This window comes from Pseudopodoces humilis, chromosome 1, assembly GCF_049639895.1.
Source record: "Pseudopodoces humilis isolate 2021_Gansu_Grassland_sample_001 chromosome 1, ASM4963989v1, whole genome shotgun sequence".
NCBI lineage: Eukaryota > Metazoa > Chordata > Aves > Passeriformes > Paridae > Pseudopodoces > Pseudopodoces humilis.
This window is the reverse complement of record NC_142200.1, coordinates 151,343,817-151,359,049: the sequence shown is the minus strand read 5'-3', so window position 1 is coordinate 151,359,049 and position 15,233 is coordinate 151,343,817. Positions and strand designations below refer to the sequence as shown.

General features: G+C 50.4%; 1 protein-coding gene across 7 annotated transcripts in view; it reads right to left on the bottom strand.

Moving 5' to 3' along the window:
• MAP4 (microtubule associated protein 4) overlaps positions 1-15,233 on the bottom strand; it is a 139,063-nt gene that overhangs the window by 73,533 nt on the left and 50,297 nt on the right. For all 7 annotated transcript variants that reach the window (XM_088066820.1, XM_088066817.1, XM_088066828.1 and 4 more), the window contains exon 4: positions 9,400-9,465. In XM_088066820.1, coding sequence (XP_087922946.1) covers positions 9,400-9,465 — 66 coding nt within the window. The remainder of the gene's footprint in view (positions 1-9,399; positions 9,466-15,233) is intronic.

Genomic DNA, 15,233 nt, shown 5'->3' with positions numbered 1-15,233 from the left:
TTGGCTTTTTGCAAACATTAAAATGAATGTTATGTATATAAGAATGGGAAATTTTGTTGTATTAATATAGTTTATTTTTGTTATTGATAAAACTTAGAAATAGTGGTATAATACATATATGTTAGGCTATGGCATAGTATTAAAATAAAAACTGCTTTTGTTTGTATAACCCAAAGACTGAAAAACAAAAATAAAAATAACTAGAGAACTCCTGCATTTGTAAACTCTCTTATCCAGATGAAGACAGCCTGACCAGAACTCTGGGGGTGGAATTTATTGCATTTCTGGTATCAGGGAATGTAAATCTCGATGGCACCAAGAAGATTGATCTATTGGGAAGGGGACAAGAGAAAACTGAACAGAAGAACACCAAAAATCCTAAATAGAATGTCTGAATATGTGAGAATTTATGGATATGTAGTAGGGTTCTGTTTTAAAGGGACAATCCTTTGTTAGTGAGGTGAATGCAGAGACACCCGGCCCTATCTGTATAGTTTACTTTATTTTTATCTCCTAATTGTCTTTTTATTAAACTTTTAAATTCTCTAAAATTATGTGAACCATGTTTTTCACAAATGGGACCCAGCAGCTCCTGCAGCCCTGTGGATGGGACATGACTGGAGCACCAGGAGCTCATTCCCTGCCCCTTCCCTGCCCATCCCAGGGTGAGGCTACAGCTCCAAGGCAAATATTTACCCAAGTGATGGAGTGGCAGAGATTAACTCCTATTGTGAAGCCAAACAATGAAACCCACCTAGCAAAAAAAGGTGATGACAAATTGTTTAGACTAAGCTTAATTTTTTGTGTCTTTTACAGCCGCTGTTTATTTTCCTTTGACAAGGCTCTCCTAGAAATTCTCTACATTTCAGCTGAAGGATCCCTGCAAAAACTCCCCATAAACCACTGGAATAAGCAAGGGAATAAACATGATGTTGTTTTAAGCAAAGAAAGGGGAAAAACTATCTTTTAAAGCTGTAGTTAAGTTCCAGAGAGACAAATTAAAGGTAAATTGGGTAACAGCAGCTCTCAGGAAGAGAAGCAGCGAGGGTCAGCTCCTTGTCTGCAGCACTGAGCCTCTGGCTCTCTCCTACCTGCCTCAAAATCCCCTGAAAACATCAAGAGTTTAAAAAGGCTGTCTCATTATGTGCCCAGAAACTCCCAGTTCCACAGAAACACGGTTCTGAGAAAGGACAAGTGGGTTTTGTGGAAAGGCTGATGAGCTCAAAGGATGGGCAGAGAAAAGGGTTCAGGGTTTCCAGGAGGTCCCAGCCTGCAGATCTGCAGCACCTCCCCACACAAAGTGCTTGAAGTGCACTAACAGCATATTAAATCCAAGCTCCAAAGTTCATGGCTTGAATATTTTAAGTCCCAGCTACTTGCTCAGGAAATTCAAGCCTTGGAGGACCCCATTAATTCACCCAGCTGTCAGATCCTTGCTAGAACAACTCCTGAGCACGCTGCAAAACAGAAAGGGTTTGTATTCCCAGTTTTTAAACCTCACTAAGCCTCCCTGTTAAGCTTTTAATAGACTTCTCGACATATGTATGACTTCATTATAATCCTTTTAATTTCCTATTCAGTGAGCCAAGTCAGGGACATCCCACCTCTGAAGCAAAGTCTGAAACAAAAAACCAGAAAAGCCAAGCAGCAGGTTGGTGGGGAAGCAGCATCTGAGAGAGATCCAGCATGAAAACAGCATTTTGTAGTCAGAAAAGGTCCCTCTTTTTCCTGGCAGCCACCAGAGGAGCTCCCAGTGCATTCCCAGGGCTGGAAATGCTGGAAAACCTGCATCCCAACACCCCAGCTTCTCCATCCCTCATCCCACATCGTGACACCACAGGGTCACACAACTCCAGGATGGTTTGGGCTGGAAAGGATCTTGAGCTCATCCCATCCCACCCCTGCCATGGCAGGGACACCTCCCACTGCCCCAGGTGCTCCAAACCCCGATGTCCAACCTGGCCTTGGGCATTTCCAGGGATCCAGGGGCAGCCCCAGCTGCTCTGTTATTAATTAATTAATAACCTGCCTGTTATTCCCAGGGTTTATCAGCACTTCAACACCTGGGAAATGTCTTCAAGCTCTTTGAACTGCTCAGGAGTAGCTCAGGAGCTGAGATTGTGCAGCTGCTCAGCTCCTGAGCTGTAGGAAGCCACAAATTCCTCATCTGAAAGAACACCAGGACCTGCAGGAAAATCCTCTCATCCCCCAGGAGCTGGGGAAGCTCCACATTCCCTGGAAGGACCTCTGTGCCCCCAAGCTCCTCACCAGGGCCAGGAACTGAGCCCCCCCAGCTGTCACATCACCTTCTCCCCAAAACAACCACCCCAAAGCTCAGGGAGACTCACACAACCCCTCTGAGGCACGGAGGAACTCAGCAAAGCTGCTGAATTATTCACTTGGCTGCTGTTTTTAGACTGGAGCCACGGGAAGCGTGAACTCCCCGGCAGTGAGCACGGCTGGATGCAGCCTCCTGTGAGGAGCCCAGGAAGGACAAAAGCCTCTGTAAATAAAAACTTGCACCAAGAGGGAAATACACAGGCAGGTAAAAGAGGAAAGGCACAGTAGAAAAGCTCTAATTAGAAGAGCACACTGTAGGTGTCCTACTTACAAAATGCTACAGAGAATAAACTCATTTGGGGATGGTTTTGCTGGGGTTTTTTTGATGTTTTTCTCCCACTCAGGGCTCTCCATCCCTTCATTCCCAGCCTGGATTTGTGCTTGGGATTGTCCCAGCCCAGGTGCAGGACCTTGCCCTGCTGAGGCTGGCACAATCCCTCCTCCTCTCCAGCCTGGCCTGATGCCGCAAGTTTTCACTTTTACGTTTTCCAGATTCTGTACTGCATTGGTACCTAACTCTGAATTTCACATAAAGTGTTACCAAGTTCTCCCACAGCTCAGGCACACACAACAATCCTTTCCCAGCCCCAGAACCAAGGACACAGCTGCAGCTCCAGGCCCCAAAAAAGCACAACCCAAAAAGCAGCGAATTGATGGAGCAATCTGGGAGGATGGGACTGCATCACCTGAGGCTGGAATTGCACAATTCACCCCAAAATGGAAATGGGCCAAAACCTTTAAAAGTGTGAAACCTCCTGAGCCAGGTGGACTCTTGGGTGGAGGCAGGGCTGGGCTCTTGCATCCTGTGAAGGGCTTTTTAATAAATCCCTGCTTTATTCCTTTAACTCTGCTCCAGGAGCCTCTTTAGGCATCAGCCAGGTCCCTGTGGGTGCCCCATCCCTTCTGGGACAGCACCCAGAGCTCGGTGCCACCAGTAAGGTCCCCAGAGGGGCTGGACAGGGCTGGTCCCACCCCTGAGCACCCACTGGTCACTGCTGTGCTCGGACACCGAGCCAAGTGTGACCTCCAGCCCCCTCCTTAGGCACCGAGTGCTCCAGCCAGGACATCCCTGTCCCTCCAAGGATGCTGTGGGGGGATGGAGTCCCACACTCTGCACGTCCTGCTCTTGCAGGGACAGCTTTTCCGACCTCTGCCCAAAGGATGTTGTTTCCAGCCATTTCCCCCTTCCAGTGGCACCAGCAGAGCAGCTGATCCAGCACATTCCCTGCAGGAATCAGCCCGGAGATTCTCACCACAGAACAACTCGGGAGGGGTTAGTTTGAGACGTTTATTAGGGAGATTTATTCCACAGCAGTTACAGCTTCACATCATACAGAGCATTGGAATTGATAACTGAGCATCAGGAGTGCCAGCAGACAGGAGTGGTGGAAGCACAGGGATGTTAGAGCACAGGAAAGGCACAGCATCACCTCCAAGGGCAGGAGGGGAGCAGGAAACCTGAGCAGGGAACACTCCTGGGGCCTCCCTGCTCACGGGGCTGCAGCAGGACACACACAGGGGGATATGTGAATGTTCTCCAGGAGGAACAAAGGATCCTGCACTCTGCACTGACCCCCATTCCCTAAATCCCCCCTGGATCCTCCTCCCACCCCGGCACATCCAGAGCTGGGAGCTCCTGTAGGAACACCCAGCTCAGCTCCACCTCAGATCAGCAGGGGTGCACACATGGGGTGAGATGTGGGGGTGTCATGGGATGGATGATCCATGTTTGCAGCCCTGGGGGTCCCAGCATGGGCAGCTGTCCCCAAACTCCTCTGCCCACCTCACTTTGGCTACTTTAACCAAGGCCTTAAAGCATTGTTGCCTTGGCAAACTTTCATATTCAGGTAACCTGAAACCTTCCACAATTCAATCTGAAAATACCTCTCAGTCTTATATTATTTATTCTCTATTTCTAGGGCACAAGAGTTAAGCCCACTTAAGGCAAAGGGTGAGAAAGAATAATTGAGGAGCCAAGTTAAAGTGATGCTGCCTCGCTTCAAAATCACATTTAAAAAAAAAAAAAATAGCTATGAAAAGGTCTTTGAAAAGAAAGCCAAGAATGCAAGAATCTCCTTTTATGGCCACAGACACCAAAATCCCAAAGGAGAGCACAACATGAAGGACTCACAGGTTGGACTTGATCTCAGAGGCCTTCCCCAGCCTGAAGGATGCTGTGAGTTGATGGGGTTGGGAAGAAAGAGCCCAGTTTGGGGAGCTGGGAGCCTCCAGGACGTGAAGTTATCCCAGAAACAACAACTGTGGACGTGTTGAGAAGCCACCAGGCTTTGGAAGTGGCACCACAGGGACACCAGCTCCTAAGGAAGCCTCGAGCGGGGCACAAGGGGTTAAACGGGCACCAAACTGGGGAGAGAAGCGCCAGGTCCAGGACTGGCCTGGAGCAGGGAGCTCTCACAGCGAACAAACAACAAAAGCAGGCTGGGCTGAGCTGCTGGGGATGTGCCCAAAGTGGCCCTGGCGTGGCCCTGGTGGCCCTGGCATGGCCCTGGCACAGTCCTGGTGGCCCTGGCACAGCCCTGGTGGCCCTGGCACAGCACGGGCGTGATATCCTGAGAACGCCGAGCACAGCAGGGCTGCAGTGGGTGCCCAGCACTCCCCTCACAGCAGGAAAACACCATTTTTAGGCAAGTGAAGCTCTCAGCAGGCTCGTTTTGGGTAGTTCAGCCTCAGATTACGTTTGGGTTCAGCTAAATCCTTTCCATCAGGTGTTGCAGGCCGAGTACCCTGAGCTCCGGAGCACGATTCTCCTCGCCCAAAACAGCCCCTCACCTCCCAAAGCTGAGCCTGTCTCAGGTAAAATACGGCATTGTCCCTCTAATCATCTCCTCCTTTCATGTTTTGTTTCATCTGTTGATGGAAAAATGAGCACTTTTGTCTTTGGGAAGCTCTGCACCTCTGTGGAGCCGTGGGAATCCCTCCGGACTCCTGTAGGTTAAAACAGGCCTGGCTCCTTCTGGTGCTGCTGGAAATTGTCAGGATTATTTCAGTACAATTTCACAACTCAGTCCTTTTGTTCCCCTCGGTTTTAGCAGGGACAGATTATTTCTCATGGCAGGTAAAATTCCAGCCAAGGCTGTCATTCCCCACAGGAAGCCAGAAGTGTGAAGTTAAAAAAAAAAAAAAAGGCAATTTTCTTTCTTACTTCTAAGGTTTTTGGGAAGGAGTATGACAGCAAAGCCACCCCCTAAGGCAGGAATTTGGGGCTGGCTGTTTTCTTTCACACTCCCAGTTATGGCAAGTGCTTGGACCCCAAAATCCACCCCTCAGACACCAGAGCTGATCCACCCGTACCTCAGGAAATCTGGTTTTCCCTAATCTGCTTCTGGAGTCTGCAAAGTGCTAAAATGATCCCAGCCCAGGGGTTTGGAAGAAAACAAACATTGTTACAGATCAGAACCTGGTGTGAGAGGGTTTCAAAGCAGCAAGGATGAAGGCAGGTTCTCCAAAAGGCTGTGGTGAGCGTGGGGAGAAGGGGAAGGGAGCTGCAGTCATGGTGGACCCATCCACTTATGGAAATTTCAAACCTTCTCTTATGGAGCACCATGAAAACGGAGAGAAACCAAATTTAAAGGTGATCAAACTAAAAATGGAGCTGAGGTGGTGATTTCAAACCCATTGGCATAGCGCGGTTGAAAAAGGAGGGCGCACTTTGGTGCTTACACAGAGAGAGGAAGGTTTCAACAAGCACTGCAGAGCACGGGGAGGAGGAGCAGGATGGAGCCACCCTTTGGCTTCTTCTACAGCCAAGTCCAAGGAGGTAAAGCAAGAGCTCTGTAAAATGCTGCAGGTTTTACAAGTGGAATGGCAGGTAGAAAAGGACACTGGTCTCGCGTCAGTGGCAGCCCCAGTGTTAGGAGACAGTCTAGGCTTCTAGGAGGAGAAAATAGAAGAGAGGAGAAGAAGTAGGAGAGGGAAAGGGGGTGGGGAAGGGGGCAAGAAAGCGCAAGTCATTAGTAAACATCACCATGGAGGCAGCACTGCACAACACCAAACACTTCATTAGTGCAGCCAGGAGATTTGCCAGAAGCCAGGTTAGACACACACACACACGAGTTGTGCTCTCAGGGCTGGCTGGGGATGTGCCAGCAGCCACCACAGGAGCCACACTGGGCTGGCCAGGTCACCACCAGGGACAGGCACAGAGAGCAGCACCTCAGCACACACAGTTTGCACTGAAAACAAAATATCCCTGCCAGTCCTGGGCGACACAACTCCCCCAGCAGGGAAAGCCCAGCCAGGGGAAGTGTGAGCATCCAGCAGGGATATTTCCCTAGGGAACTTCTCACCTGCCAGCATCTTGGGCAAGAGGCATCCAGATCAACCACGAGATCGTCCTGGATGGATTGCTTTCCAGAAATTTGATTGGGTTTTATTTGAAAATTTATATTTCCTTTGAACTCTAGGCAAATATCCTGCCTAAATAAAAGAGTTGCAAATTGAAAATTACACACTGATTTTTGGTTCTAAACCTTGGTATGACTAAGCAATCCCTAACCTTTGTCTCGTGGAGGTGAGCACCTCCTCCCAGCAGGGATCGCAAACCAGCACCAAATTCCCCTGGAACGCTGCTCCAGCCTCTCCATTTATCCTTTTAAGGAAGAACAGGATTAACAGCGAGCCTTCCATGGGATGTGCCCAGCACCCAAAGCCAGATCTCCCCTCTGCAGCTCTCAAATTCCCAACAACAAACCCCACAGGGCCAGACAGCAGCGCTCACGTCGGGCTCAGCGCTGCCAAGGACTCGCAGGAGCTGCCAGGGTCTCCCTGTCTGAAATCCTGGCCCAAACACAGCCCTGCAGCAGCGCTTTGAACACAGCACTGCCAGATGAAAAGAATTCAGCACTTGATGGAGGGTTTGGCCCCGAGCTGCAGAGGTTTGGGTCGCTGCCATCTGCCGCGCTCTGGGTGTCTGGGAGCGGGCACCGCTGCCAAGGAGTGCCAGGAGCTCGGTCCTGACCCATCCCAAGCCCACGTGGCTGCAGACAATGCTGCACGTAATAAAACAAGGTCAATCATCACCTTGTTTCATCTGATGAGTAAAGAAAACCATCCAGCAGTGCTTCCTGAGCTCCAGCCCGGAGAGATCCACGTGTGGATTTGCAAATAGCTCAACCACCCCTGTTCCTTGGAGTCTGTTTCAGAATCAACTTAAGCCCAGTTCTGCTTTTTAAAGCTCTCTCTGGAGTTTTTAACACTGGTTTATGTAGCAAAAAGCTGTTTTGTCTGAGCATCACCTTCCTCAGTCCTCTCCTGGCTGCTCCATTTCTCTGCACTGGGCTCACATCCCACATCCCTAAGAATCATCTCAGCTTTCAAATGGGAAATGGAAATGGATCCATTTCAGGGAATGGATCCTGCTGGAAACAAAACCCCCAAACTGGAGGTGCTTTAGGGCCAGGGATGTGGGATTTAGGCAGCAGCACCTCCTGAACGTGGCACTGCTCAAGGCCATCCCCTGGTGCAGGTGGGTGGAAATCCAGCTTTTCTCCCTTCTCTCCCGTGGAGAACCACGGATATTGCAAGAATTCCACAAGGAAGGGGGTAGAGAAAGAGGCCATGAAGGAATTGTGTCATGTAAATCTTCTGTTACTCTGGCAAACCTCATTAACTTGATGGCCACTCATCCTGACACGCTGCTCTGCCACTTTGATGTCACTTTTAGATAGATTTGAACAAGAGTGGGAAAAAAAAAAATCAACTCTACCCCACAAAGAGAGAATTTATTAATAAATTAAAAAGCTCCAGACACATAAAAGTATCTTTGATCAAAGTTGTTAACATTTAGCGTGAAGAGTTAAACCTCCACAAAGCAAGAGTGAGGCAAATAACAAAGAATTTTTTAAACACAAGCCAGAAGTTCAATACAGAATTCCTGATGCCTTTAATTATTCAGACCATAAATCTGATTGCATTTCTAGCTCTTTTAGCTGTAAGTATTAAAGAAGAAGGAGGAAATATCCTTAGGAAGGTTCAGAAGTTTTCTTAATTTCAGTTTATAGTGAATTATAAAAGATGCACAACTTCCTTTTGACCGGATTTCCAACGGCAAATGAAGCACAAAGATCAATTTTCCTATTCCCATCCTCACTAAGGACATGAAACTAAACCAAACTCTAAAATTCTAAAGAGAAATATAGCAAAGAGGTGTTTTAATTCATCCCCATCTCCCAAATGTTTTCCTGAACTGGTTTTTAACTTGGGCTGCACCTGTGGATTAGGAGGGATAACCCTGGGGGCACCCAAACTCAGCCATGACCTGGAAATCATCACAAGGGACACCAAATGAAGTCCTTACCCAGGCCAGGGTGACAACTGACCCTGGAATGTTCCATCCCCAAGAGAAGAGAGGTGCCACAGGCAAAGGCCTCATGGCAGAAGGGATCAGGTGGGCTGGAATTTGGTAGGAACCCCAATTCCCAGTCAGAAAGGCTCAGTGTTCACTATGAACTGTGCCTCAGAGAGGAGCAGCCTCAGCACTTCAGCCTGACTGGAAAAAGGTCAGTTCTTTTCCAGGTTCTGCACAAGTCTGAAATATTGATCCAGTTCCATCCCAAACTTCTGGCAGTCAAAACTACCCTGATGCAATGGGAAAAGGTTCCAAAGGCTCGGTGTCACCTGTGTCACTGCTGGGGCAGGTGTGGGGACGTGTCCACGGAAGGGGAGGTTGGGGTGGAAAGACACAGCTGGGTCATGGCAGTGAATAAAAACTGCTCCAAAGCATGGGGGACGTGGGAAAACACCACTGTGGGTCTCAGGGGGAGTCACAGGACAGGGCACAGCTCACCTCTGGATGTTATGGGCTCTCTACAAATCCATTTTGATCAGCTGCCTTCCCGGCATTGACCATGGATAAAGAACAGCACATCTTCAGATCAAGCTTTTATCCAAAGAAGCTCTTTAAACTCCCAAGGAAGTGAAGCTCTTATTTTGTTGGAAATTCTTTGACAGCCCATTAAAGCCACCCCAGCCCCCTGGGAGGAGTGGGGACTCCAGAGCAGAGGGATGTGGCCCCGGTGCTGAGGGACAAACAGGACGTACCTGTGCCGTGACCCTGCAGCCCGTGGTCGCCGTTCTCCACCACCATCGGCCCAGAGGCTGAGGAATCTGCAAGAAATCGAAGGAAGGGTTAACATGGATGGAATGAATCTTAATCCAGAGCTTGAAAACAACATTGTGAAACAACAGAATTACTGAGGTTGGGGAAAGAGCTCCAAGACGGAGCCCCAGCTTTGACTGATCCCCACCTTGACACCCAGGTGATCCTAAAACTAACAAAAGAAATTATCAATTCCAGCCTTGAGAGAACACTCACAGAATCCCAGGATCACTGAGGTTGGAAAAGCCCTCTGGGATCATCAAATCCACCCTGTGCCCAATCCCCACCTTGTCCCCAGCTCAGAGCCCTGAGTGCCATGGCCAGGTGTTCCTTGGGCACCTCCAGGGATGGGCACTCCAAACCTCCCTGGGCAGCCCCTCCAAGGCCTGAGCCCCCTTTCCATGGGGAAGTTCCTGCTGAAACATCACAAATTGCTAAAGCAGGCATCAGGGGAAATTTAGAGGAGGGTGGTCAGGGTGGGAAATCACCAACTCCAAAAACCAGCACAGAAAATCTTGATCACTGTGACATCGAGTCCATCCTGCTCTGACATTGACAGCTAAAATTATAACCAGCACCAGGATTTACACACTGAAATTTGCAGCAGTGGACAAGGGGGAACAGTTTGAAGCTGTTGGGGGGTTCATTTAAGATTAGATAAAAGAAGTTGGATACAATGAGGTTGTTGCTCAGGTGCCCAGAGCAGCTGTGGCTGCCCCCTGGCAGCGCCCAGGACCAGGCTGGATGGGTTTGGAGCAGCCTGGGACAGTGGAAAGTGTCCCTGCCATGGCAGGGCTGGCTCTGGATGATCCTTAAGGTTCCCTCCACCCCAAACCAGTCTGCACTCTGTGACTTTATGACCCTGAGCAGTTCTGGTGAAGCAGAACAAGCAGCACCAGCCCCGACAGCAGCTCCTCCCTGGGCCTTCAGCTCTGCTGACGGTGAGGAAATGTTCATTTTATAAATAATAAAGGTTTCCCCTGAAGAGACACACACTCAGTCACCTGGAGCTGCTGCTGGCCCTCCCTGAGCCTCAGTTTTATAACGGAGCCACAGGGTCCCTCAGGGCTGAATCCAGCCCTCAGCAAAAGGAAAAGTCTTCCCAGCCACATCAATGGTTCATCCTGGTGTTTCACAAAAATTCCCCATCAGCTTGGCAGTTTATAGAAAAACACACCCCTACATCCTCCTGGAGGAGCTGGGAATAGCACAGGGGTCCCTGGAGCTGCTCCTCAGCAGTTCCACACCCAGCTCCAGCTGCGGGGCTGGACAAGGGCTGGTGTCTGCAGCAGGGGAATGGTGTGGAGCAGTAACTGGGGGAGGTCCTGGCAGTCCCTGGATGCCCTGAAATCGGGGTCAGTGTGGTTTGTACAGCCCTGAGTCACAGCTCAAAGGCACACAGGGAGTACCAGGGCCCTGCAGTGACATTCCTGGTGAACCCCCAGGGGCTGGAGCCACAATTCCTTAAGTCCTGTAGAACCATGGAATCTCCTGAGTGGGAAGGAACCCGCAAGGATTATCCAAGTCCAGCTCCTGGCCCTGCAGAAGACAGCCCCAAGATTCCCTCCAGGATCACATCCTGCTTTCATTTCTCTCAGAGCTGCTCCTTACACCTTGCACAGGCTGGGATTACACCTTGAGCTGCTGGGATGTTTCAGTCTGCTCCTGATGTTCTGGACATCAGCAGGAATTTCCCCATGGAAAGGGGGCTCAGGCCTTAGCAGGGGCTGCCCAGGGAGGTTTGGAGTGCTCATCCCTTCCCTGGAGGTGTCCCAGGAACACCTGGAGAAGGCACTCAGGGCTCTGGGCTGGGGACAGGGTGGGGATCGGGCACAGGGTGGATTTGATGATCCTGGAGGATCCTGGAGGGCTTTTCCAGCCTCAGTGACTCTGTGACTCTGATGCCACCACCATTATTGATGCATTAAACTAGGACTAGACCACAAATGTGGCTGAACCCCTCCAAAGTGGGTTCCCAAAGGAGCAGAAGGATCAGAAATGCCACGGCTCTCCTTGGGAAGGATGCAGAGCAAGTAAAATGGTTCCCTTTACAGTTTTAGATTTTTGGGAAGACAAGCTTCCAGAAAAATCAGGTCAAATCACACCAACTCCAGCCAGCACGAGTGGTTGTTATTTTTAAGTCTCTGAAGGTCAGTGCCTTTGGAGCAAATCAATCTGAGTTGGGTTTGCTGAAGCCCCAGCGTGAAAGCACCCAGCAACCTGCCCAGGGCCAGGGCTCCTCCCCTCATATTCTAAATTGCATAAACCCAAAACCATGTCAAGATGTTGTAACTACCTAATCCTCATCAGAATCACAAGATAGTATTTGCATCTGGCTCGTGGATCAAAGGATTGTTTTTATATAAACAAATTTAAGGCAGCGCTCGCTAAACCGATAATCTGGAGCAAATGGGCAGTGCCAACGTAACCCCCCCTAATCCCAGAGGGAACACACAGGGGACACCACCACGGCCAGCACGTCCCCAGCACGGCACCTGAGCCTGCTCTGAGCAGGGGTGGCCCAGCTGAGGGCAGGGAGGGCTCTGGGCAGCTCCTGGGGTGGCTGCTGGGGGTCAGGAGTCCTCCGGTGGGTTTTATCACACGCTGCTGTTCGAGGGGGAAACGTGAGCAGAGTGCTGCTGGACAGAGTTTGAAGCAGCTGGTGACTCTTAAACAAGGGGTTTCATCTCCTTCCACTCATTCATTTGAATATTCTGCCTCAAAATCACCTGCAGAGCTGCCCCAGGGCCAACAGCACAGGGACCTGGAGAGATCCAGAGAGATCCAGAGGAGGCCCTGGAGCTGCTCCAGGGATGGATCCAGGCTGGGAGAGCTGGGAATGTTCCCCTGGAGAGGAGAAGCTCCAGGGAGAGCTCAGAGCCCCTTGCAGGGCCTGAAGGGGCTCCAGGAGAGCTGGAGAGGGACTGGGGACAAGGGATGGAGGGACAGGACACAGGGAATGGCTCCCACTGCTTGGATGGAATATTGGGAAGGAATTCCTGGCTGGGATGGAATTCCCAGAGCAGCTGGGGCTGCCCCTGGATCCCTGGCAGTGCCCAAGGCCAGGCTGAAGCAGGGTTTGGAGCAGCCTGGGATGGTGGGAGGTGTCTCTGCCATGGCAGGGGTGGAACAGGATGAGATTTCAGGTCCCTTCCACCCCAAACCAGTCTGGGATTCTGTGATGTAACAAATGTGGGGCAGGAATGGGGCTGGACAGACTCTGAGAGGGAAAAGGTTTAACATCTCATCTGAGACAAAAACACAAATATCATCATCTGCTGATCAATCCCTCTCAAACTCTGAAGTGTGTGGAACATTCTCCATCTCCACTTTCATGCCTGACCAAGTGTCTGAATTCCCTTTGGCTAAAGCAAATCCTGCTGCAAGAAAGGCATTTATTCCTCGTTTTGGGAAGGGAGGGAAGAGCAAAAGGAGAAGTGGATTGGGCTCGGGTTTCAGCTCTGGAGCTGCGGGGAGGGAGCGCAGCAGTGTCCGGGCAGAGCCATCTCGTGGTGTCACCTGCAGCCCCAGAGCCACTGCCAGAATGGTTCAATTAAAGCAACCTCATCCCTCGGGCTGGAGTCCTGCAGGGAATGGGATCATTCCCTGATCCCATGGGAATGGGGCCCCTCGGAGCCACCCAAGCCTGCCCCGGCCCTGTGCGGAGCAGAATGCAGGGGAATAAAATGAATAAAATGAAATGAAATAGAATTATAGAATTGTAATAATGAAAAGAGAGAGGGGGATTGCTCAGCCTGGACAAAAGGAGGTTCAGGGGGAATTTCTGGCTCTGCACAAGTCCCTGACAGGAGGGGACAGCCGGGGGGGTCGGGCTCTGCTCCCAGGAACAGGGACAGGAGGAGAGGGAATGGCCTCAGGCTGGGCCAGGCAGGCTCAGTTGGAAATTGGGAATATTCCTTCCCCAAAAAGGCTCTCCAGGCCTGGCCCAGCTGCCCAGGGGTTCAGTCCCCCTTGCTGGAGGGATTTCAAATCCCTGTGGATGTGGCACTTGGGGACACGCTCAGTGCTGGGGGACAGGTGGGCTCGATGGGCTCTGAGGGCTTTTCCAACCTCAGCAATTCCCTCACTCTATGAATAAAACCCAAGGGGAAGCTGTGATGCCCAAAGCCCTGGGGAGCAGGCACTGACCCAGCCAGCTGTCCCAGTTTGTACTGGGCAGGATGTTCTGTACTGGGGGATGTCCCTCGGGGATCAGCCATGCCCCACACCTCCCAACAGCTGCTCCCTGCCTGAGCTGGGAAAGCAAAAACTCCTCGATCCAGAGTGGACAGGGCTCAGGAACAATAAACTGTGCTCCCAACACTGTTCTCACACCCAGCTCCAAACACAGCCACCATGGAGAAAACTGACTCCATCCCAGCCTGGATCAGGACAATCCCCCCAAAAAACCTGGATTCAAGGTTAAACTCACCAAGGAGTTTGTGAGCGGTGCAAGAAGGCAAAACACAGGCACTGAGCACAAGGCCATCAGCACAGACCTGCCCTTTGGTCTGTGTTCACATTCCCTAACCAGGAACACAATTCCCACCAGGGACACAAATCCCTATCAGGAACACAAATCCCTGTCAGGAACACAATTCCTCACCAGGAACACAACTCCCCACAATTCCCACCATGAACACAATTCCTCACCAGGAACACAATTCCTAACCAGGAACACAATTCCTCACCAGGAACACAATTCCTCACCAGGGACACAATTCCTCACCAGGAAAACAAATCCCTGTCAGGAACACAATTCCTCACCAGGAACACAATTCCCACCAGGGACACAAATCCCTATCAGGAACACAATTCCTCACCAGGAACACAATTCCTAACCAGGAACACAATTCCTCACCAGGAACACAAATCCCTATCAGGAACACAATTCCTAACCAGGAACACAATTCCTCACCAGGAACACAAATCCCTATCAGGAACACAATTCCTCACCAGGAACACAATTCCCACCAGGAACACAATTCCTAACCAGGATCACAATTCCTCACCAGGAAAACAAATCCCTGTCAGGAACACAATTCCTAACCAGGAACACAATTCCTCACCAGGAACACAATTCCCACCAGGTACACAAATCCCTGTCAGGAACCAATTCCTAACCAGGAACACAATTCCTCACCAGGAACACAATTCCCACCAGGATCACAGTTCCCTATCAGGAACACAATTCCCCACAATTCCTCACCAGGATCACAATTCCTGGTCCTCACTTCAACTAAAACATTCCCCACGAGCTCTGCTGCACCTGGTTAACCCCCAATGTTTTCCTTTCCTTTGGAATGTGCTCCCACCTAAAATCCTCTCCTCCTCACCTTCACCCCATCACGAGCAGCTGAAGGGAACTGCTGCTGCTGCCATCCCTTGCTGTTATGGAAGGCCCACAAAGCCATCAGAGGATTATCCCAGAATTTGCCAAATTACCATGTCCAGCCAGGTGTGAGGAACAGTAAAGCCATTTCTCCCTGGTATTTTATAAGTTAACCATTATTAAAGCTTTATTCTAGGACAGATTTGTAGGTGAGCAGACGACTGCTCATCACACATCCCTGCTCTCCACCCCTCTGCACTCAGCCAGCCCCATGCTGGAGCCCAACTCAACTTTAAACTCGCCTAATCTGGCTCCTGGGTTTAGGAAAAAAACCTGAAGGAAAACCTTGGAGCAGAGCTGGAGCAGCTAAAGCCTGACAGGATGGAGGACTGAGCCTCTTCTGACCGGGGAAAGACAATCTCAGGAGCACAGACCGAGATGTCA